General features: G+C 37.8%; 1 protein-coding gene across 2 annotated transcripts in view; it reads right to left on the bottom strand.

Annotated features, from left to right (window-relative positions):
• Window positions 1–4,026: 4,026 nt before the first annotated feature.
• The window catches only part of MPV17L (MPV17 mitochondrial inner membrane protein like), a 5,281-nt gene continuing 1,050 nt past the window's right edge, over window positions 4,027–8,257 (bottom strand). Inside the window, exons 2-4 of one of the 2 annotated variants that reach the window (XM_029911256.1) lie at window positions 7,884–7,954; window positions 6,541–6,570; window positions 4,027–6,371 (exon numbers count right to left, since the gene is read on the bottom strand). In XM_029911256.1, coding sequence (XP_029767116.1) covers window positions 6,192–6,371; window positions 6,541–6,570; window positions 7,884–7,954 — 281 coding nt within the window. In that variant the 3' untranslated portion in view covers window positions 4,027–6,191. Of the gene's footprint in view, window positions 6,372–6,540; window positions 6,571–7,883; window positions 7,958–8,257 lie in introns of both variants that reach the window. The other variant, XM_029911255.1, reaches the window with a different exon arrangement.

The raw sequence follows: 8,257 nt of genomic DNA on the forward strand, positions 1-8,257 counted from the left end.
CACAGGCGGAAGAGTGTCAGATGCTGTTGAACCCTGTAGTTGTGCTGTGTGTACAGGTTTTGGAAGTTCATGTGGGTTGGAAACTGTGTGTGTCATATCCCTGTTCAACGTAGACTGGCTGTGTTTCTGTGCTCAGCTTCTTGGGTACAGGATGACTGGGTCACTGACCAAATCCTTCCCCTGCCTCCACACACATATGGAGTGGGCTGCAAGAGCTGCGGGGACTTCTCTGTTCCTGAGACTGGGAAGTGGGCCTCGGGGCAGGTTCTCTGGGAGAGGATTACTTATCTCTGCTCCCTCAAAGATCATCAGTCCCCAGCCCAGTTACTCTGGGTGGGTGCTAAGAAGAGGATTTCCCCCCTGAACATTCGTAAAAGGCTTTGAGCAGCTCAGATGAAAAAATGCTGTAGAAATAAATGCAAAGAATTATTATATGGAAGTTCCAATGTAATTATGTCGCTAACACTGTTCCAATTCTCACATTTGTCATTCTAGCTTCATGATATTTCCACACATTATACACTGTAGGTAAATCTGGCTTTTTCCTTAGACACTGGTGTTACACTGTAATCACTTCATTTTACAAACACTTACTACAGTGGGGCCCTCTTATATTGAAACTATTTCTCACTGAACCAACTTCATTCTGAGTAGAGGTTCACTAGAACCAGAACTGGAATTTGCACATTACAATGGGAGGCCATTTTGGTCTTCCATTGTGCTTCCTTAGAAAGGTGTTTTCACTATATGTGAGTTCACTAAAAAAAGACTCCAGTGTATTTGATACAGCCTCTCATACTGATCTCTTGTACATTGTTGACCCATTTTCAGTATGGAGAAATGCAATAAGTTTTCTCTCTTGGTTTTTGTCTTCATTTGAGACTCTTGATTTCTCTCACCATAAGTCAAATAAGTTATACATTTTTAACACTGAGGGTAATTAACCATTGAAACAATTTATTCAGGGTCATGGTGGATTCTCCATCACAGGCAATTTTTATATCCAGATTGAATGTTTTCTAAAAGATATGCTCTAAAAGTGGTTCTCCACCTTTTTTCATTGGCGGACCCCTAAAAATTTTTGAACGGCGGTGCGGACCTTTTGGAAATCTATTGTCTGTATATATAATTGAATTCTGTTCAGTCAGTTTTCAGTCTTAGTCTTTCACTGACCCCTTAGACATGGTCTGCGGACCACAGGTTGAGAACCACTACTCTAGGAATTATTTTGGGGAAGTTCTCATGTTATACAGGAGGGCAGACTAAATGATCACAGTGGTCCCTCCTGGCCTTGGAATCACTGAATCTCTGAAAAGTCTGAAAGAATTTTCTCCAGAGCTGCTGCTAATCCATATATTTCCAGCAGGGAGTTCCCTAAGTCTGATTGCACCACTTTCTCTTCACCCTAGAAAGACATCTAAAGTCCCAAAGAGTTCCATCTTCTGTTTTAACCTGTAACATACACAACTTTACCTCTGTTGTATTCCCTTATCATGGTCATCTGATACATCTCTGTAATGCTTATATACAAAAATAATTTACAGTATCAACTGTTAATCTGTAGTAAAATACAATAAGCAACTAAATTTACAGGGCCATAACCCCCACTGTGCAGCTGAGGAGAGAATGAGCAAAGATGGCTTTAATCTACCTTTCTTCTTCTCTAAACCTGGGGCCAGCTGGGGTCAGCCCACAGCGTAGTTTAGAAAAGCCTCAGGACCATAGCTCTGTGCCACTTGGAGATACACTTGCAATGGGGGAATCCCCAACTAGCTGATTAAGCTGCCTTTCTTCCTGGTTTTCAAAGCCAGAACAGTGAAAGGCAAGTGGAACAGGAGACCACTGTATTCCACAAATCTGTTTATAATGTGTACCTCTAAATAATAATAATCATCCTTTTTGTTTTCTTCAACAGCAGCCCTATGATGTACATTTCAAGAAAGAAATGCAATTTGCATGAGAAGGATGGATAAACAGTTTAATAAAATGCCAAGCATCCCATGCTATTTCACTGCATTCTCTTTTCCTGCTTGAATTCCACACACATTTTAGCACAAGTAGCACTCACCTACTTTATGAACTGTGCATAGTATATCTTAAAAACTAACACATGAACTTTTTGACTGATGCTAATCTGTACATATTGTATTACAGGTCTGGGGCGTGAAATACACTTCCTTTGCTGCTCTATCTGCCAGGCACCTCCAATACTACACTGACATCAATGGAGTGATGATAGTGCAGCAAATGACTTATAGAACCAGTAGGGAAAAGGGTTAATGTATTATTATGAAGCACCGAAACAAACATCTCCAAATACAGGAAGATTCCAGCACCTCTTTTTTGTGAAAGTTGCTCTGCCTCATGTTATAAAATTTGCAGATTTGGTTTTATTTGCAAAACTCATTTCCATTCAGGGAAGCACCAAATGTTTCCACTGTATGTTTCCAATGTATTCCTTTATAAATATCAAAATAATATAAAATATCTACTACTTTGAATGGGTTCACAGAAATAAAACTTTTTCTGTCCCTGTCCTAATATAATCCATTGTCTCATTTGCTTTTTTAATCACTGGTATGGATTGAGCAAGCATCTTCATTGAGCTGTTCACAATGACCCATAGATCTTTCTCTTGAGAGATTACAACCAATTCTAAACCCACAGGCATTTGCATAAGTAGTTTAAATTGTTGTCCATTGTACTACATGTTGTTTACTTCAGACTGCCTCAAATCCATTGGACAGCTTCCTCTTCAAGAATTTCACAAATAAATGATTAAATTTAGCAGTCTCTAACACACCACCACTAGCCTTTCCATGTTGATTTTACACATCTATTGAAGCTTTCATTTTATGCCTTTCTTTCCTCACGGATGTCCATGCTTGCTTCTGGAAATATATTAATTACTTATTATTTAATACAATAATAATCCCAGATTTCTATTTTCTTCTAATCTGAGAGGGAGTAGAGTCCAGTGGCTATAGCATAAGGCTTTGAAGGCAGGAGTTCTGGATTCTGTTCTTGGCTCTGCCCCTGAGTTGCTGAATGACCCTCAGTATGTCATTAATCTTCTCTGAGACTCAATTTCCCCACCTGTAAAATGGGGTTAATAATCCTTGTGATAAGGACCTTGCAGTAGGAGGTGCCATCTTCTGGGTGTGACATAAAACTAAGGTCTTCACCGCTTGTGGTCCACGAAGATCCCATGGGTTTATACACAAAAACATGGGTTTATACACAAACCATTAAAGATAGCCACGGCCAAATAATGACTTTTACTGTTTACTGATTCTCTGCAAAAATACAACCATTTTCCAAGTAAAATTAAAATGGATGTTTCCCACCCTAATATATGTATATTCCTTGTACCCCTTTTCCCATTGCCATAAAGCGAGCATTGGCTATACCAGCAGAGAACGGGAAGGCAGAAGCTTTCTAGGTTGCAAATGTGGCATCAATATTATTATTAATATGCTGTACATACTTAGATGGTGCCCATCAGCATGGTACATATTTGAGCCAAGCAGCTTCTCATGCACCATACTGTGAAACCTAAGGTTCTAGACAATGTCAGTGGCTGCTGCTTTCCAGGGCAGGAAAAACTCAGACCTTCTTCTGGGCTTTTTCTAGATACTAACCTGAAGTCCTAGCAGAATGTGACTCAGATATCAAAATGATCTAGGGCAGTACATTTTTTTTTAATTAGTGTAATTGGAAAACAGACTTCCAAATTCTCATTTGGCCAAATTCAGACCCTGTATAAGCTACACAGCTACACTGAATAAAACCAAGTTGCTGTCACATCTGGTCAGAATTTGTCTTCTCTACTCATTTGATCTTAGAAACAACCCCATGAAATGGAGGTGTCATCTGAATACATGCCTGATAGCTGATGGCAGAGAGCTCCCTCCGTTTGCTGAATACCACCTTGACTTCTTATATCTAGCCATACTTTTTTGGTGAATTCTGTGTAGTGTTCAGTTGGCATTAAGTCTATTGCAGCTCCTTTAGGTGGACTCTCTGGGACCACCTATGAAACATGCATCCAAACAGGCATGAGGGCAAACCTGCCCAGCTGCTGATCCACGGTTTGATATTTTAGATGTTCTTGTTGATAAATACTGTATCACCAATCATTAGCCCTGCATATGTAGGAAAAGTCATATTAGAGTCTCCTAATCTATAAAGTGGTAAGAAATTATAGTATTTCCAAAAAGTAAGGGGCCAGATCTTCAGATGGTGTACACTGACAGAGTTCCAAAAACTTCAAAGGAGCTATGCCAATTTACACCAGCTGAGGATCTGGCCCAAGATAGCCACATTGTTTTGCATCTCCCGCCCCTGAAACACTCCTACTAACTGCCAAAGCTTGTGGTTACAAAGAGGTTTTAGAACAGGAAGAGAGATTAGTTTACTTATGTAGCCCTTAGCAACTTTTCAAGAGAAATGGAGGGAGTAAAAGGATTACTTAGATTCTTAAATTCACTGAAACATGAGAACTACATGCTCCAGTGTGATTTCACAAAAGAGCAAAGGAACAAAGAACTACCTCTCTGTATACTGAAAACAGAAGAAACATGGAGATAAATCCTGAAGTCCTTACCCAGACAAAAATCCTATTTAAGCCAAGTTCCTGAATAACTGGCATCAGAAAAGTATACAGCGCTAATGGACAGCTTGTATAAACATTCAAAGCTTTAAAAATAAAAGAGGGGTGTTCCACTCATTACAAATTTTACTAACAATTATAACTATATATCAATCAATTCATCCACTGACGAACTGCATCTACTTCAAGGGTAGAACATGGCATATTGTTACAGCACACAGCAAAGCAACACTATATCTCAGTCACCACTTTTTCTCCAAGAACTATATTCTTAACAACATTTTCCATTTTGTGCATGCTGACAAGGTAAAGAAACAGGGAACAGAAAATAACTGATGGTGTTGTCTTTCAACTCTGTAGGAGGGATTAGTAATCTCATATCAAACTGAACCTTATTTCTTATTATTTGCAATCCTGATAGCTGTCACATTTATTGGTAAAAGTTCAAAAACGATCACCAATGGAATGCTTTCCACATCTTACCGCAGATCACATAGAGATTGTGTATACTCTTTCTTGAAATCCTTGTCAATTTCCCTAATGTCAGCTCTTATTTTCCCTGCAGTGGCACTCCTCCCAAGTTCCTTTCTTCTAAATGAATGCAGTTCATCACTATACATTTAAGGCACATGCAGAAATAAAAATAAAAGCATTACCTGTAATAGAATGATCACAAAAAGCATTAATTTGAGCACATTATTTCTAATTTGCTTTTGAGTGTTATGTATTGTCATACACATTCATCCATACTACATACACTATTAATCTTACTGAAAAGGAGTATAAATATCCAAATATAATGTTGATTTTAAAAGTACTAACCAGAATAAATAAAGCCATCTTTTAATTGCTTCATTATCTTGAGGATATTAAATACACACACAGCAACAACAATTCAACAGCTACATCAGTCTTGCAAAATTCATTAATTTTTCCTTGTCATTGATCATTGTAGAGGGTGAGCAAATTCCTTTTGTGCTTAGACTGGTAAATTTTGCAAGGCTAAGTTATTTTCTTTGTACAGATTCTCACTGCAGGCTAAGGCAAGAGTTTAAAAATGTTATAATTGGTTCCTATAAAAAAAAGAGTACAATTTTTTCTCAGAATAAATATAGATTCAGTACCATAGGTTGCAATTCAGAGAAAACTCCAGTGAATGCAAAAGGAATCTTGCTCTCATAATAACTGGCAAGTATAAACACTGATGATTTAATGTTCTACCCTCCCCCCTTTTCTAGCAATCAGAAGTTGCTTGAAAATTAAATTACAGTTAATATTTCTCCCCAATGAGGCTGGCTACCATGTTGTGCAAATGCTCTTGCTGCACTGTGACAAGCAAGTGGCTAGAGTCCCCAGAGGAGACTAGCTGCCAGCATGGAAATAATTAAACAGCAATATACAATGGGCCTCTTTTCTGTGCAAACAGGTGCAAAACCAAAGTATTGCACTGTATATAATGACCACTGAGCCCTGGGATGAAGATTCATTTTAAAACACAGCAATCAGCTGGCAGTGCAATTCATTGCCCTTTATAAGCACAGTTTAACCATTTAAAATAAAACTCCATTAAACAATTTTCTCATTTCTCTGATGGTTCTCCATCTGCATTGACCTTCTCTCTTTGGAACCACAGAAAAGCCGACTTTGCTGTGCCATCACCGCTCTGTTGTGAAAAGCAAATGAAGATAGCCCAGAGAAAGCCACAGAGCCCAGTGTAAGCTGTTCTCAGGTAAACAGGGACCAAAACGAAGTTTGAAAGCTGTGTTGGAAAGAGAGAGAGTTAATTGTTAGGACCTGATCCTGCATTCCTTACACACCCAAAAATTCCATTGACTTCAATGGGAGCATTGGGTGGGCACAATGTAGGATAGGACTGTATGGCTAAGAAAAGGTTATTGAGTTAGCACTGATGTTAACTTGAAACTCACCTGCACAAAAGGCCAGTACAACAGCCCAGTCTGAAATGAAAATGATGGACTAATTACTATTATGTATTTCAGTTACAATGATTTATTTCAAGTATTCCTTTTTATTGACAGTATTTAACAAGGACTATGAAATACCTCAACAAAGTTAATAAAAGGTGTTCAGTTTCAAATTAGGTGGTTCAAATAAGAGGTGGCAATATTAGAACTGCAAATAACCCCCATCAGCTGCTACCCTAAGAATGTCTAAGAGATTATTCTGCCTCGGTTTATATACAAAAATCTAACAATGCGAACTTCAAAATCATGTGATCCCTGATATGTAAGCACATTTACCAGATGGTTGAACAAATGTTTAAATGAGTGAATGTTTATTTCAGCTGTGAATGAAAAATACCACTGAACTTTATATTTATTTCACACTTGCAACGCTCCTTCTACTTGCTCATATACTGTAAACCCCTTTCTTAGAGCTGAACTGATTAATTAATTTACTCAGAGTAAGCAAGATCAGTAGAAGGACACTGTTAAACCAAATGTTCTTACAAAGATATAGTGGGCACTGTGGTTATAAGAACACCCTCCAGGGTGACAAAAATGCCCTTTTATCCTCATAGTGCAATAGTTCCATGATAAGAAGTGAAATGCTGACTTTGTTGCAATGTTTATCCTGCTAATTTTTTTCTCATGATATATTTTTCTTCCAAAGCCTGAAAAATCTTGAAAGTCCCTGATTTGCTCAGTTTTAGGATTTGTGCTGGCTTGAACCCACACTTGTTAGTGTCACCTATCTACCATTTTGAAAAACATAGAGAAATGAGCTAAAATTGGACATCAGTAGTCTTAAAAGTGTTCTTAAAAGAAGGGAAAACTGTCAGTGAAAAGTACAGGGTGAAACTGATAACTAAAAAAGATGTCTTCGTAAGTAATGTTATTAACAGGTGTTCAAGAAAGTGGTGCCAACTGTACATCTAACTATTTATTGGTGGTTATTTCTCAAGATAAATGGTATTACAGCTCTTGAGTATAATTGTCTTTATTACATTGTGGATACTGTAATTGACACGGATTCAGATGCATTTGTAAACACATATGCTGTACAATTTAAGGATGGAATCAGTTTGCCCAACTGGAGATGGTAGCGGTACCTGGTTACCTATAATTCAGTGTTACTGCAGCTTTGCATGGAGCCCCCTGCACAGAATCCCAAAACAAAAGAATTGAGAGGAAGCAGAATTAAAACACAAACAATGTTGGAAGCTAGCATCCTATTTTGATTTAACTGTAGCATTCAATAACATTAATTGTTTTGCTTAACAGGGAGATTAATCAACTATTTGCCTCACCTTATATGTATTCCAGAATTTCTTTTTACAGTCGGAAAAAATGTTCTCTTTCCCCTGAAGTATACTCATGCCTGCTAGCAAAACATTTAGGACAATCAGAAAGATTGCAAAAAGGTCCAACATTTATTTATTGCATCAAAATTTTCACATTCTGTCACAATGTTACAAGTCTCTTTGAAAGAAAGAAGTTAGAGTGATAATAAAGAGCAAATGTTCTGCATGGCTGCTTTATCCTGCTATATCACATCTCCTGATCTGATTCTCTTAATCTTCAGTGGTGATACCAAAGAGGTGATCCAAACTAAATCTACTATGCTGCATCTACAGTGACAAAAATGAAGTAGATAATTCATCAACAGTAGCAGCAGTAGAAA

This window comes from Terrapene carolina, unplaced genomic scaffold, assembly GCF_002925995.2.
Source record: "Terrapene carolina triunguis isolate 2854851 unplaced genomic scaffold, T_m_triunguis-2.0 Scaffold93, whole genome shotgun sequence".
Classification (NCBI taxonomy): domain Eukaryota; kingdom Metazoa; phylum Chordata; order Testudines; family Emydidae; genus Terrapene; species Terrapene triunguis.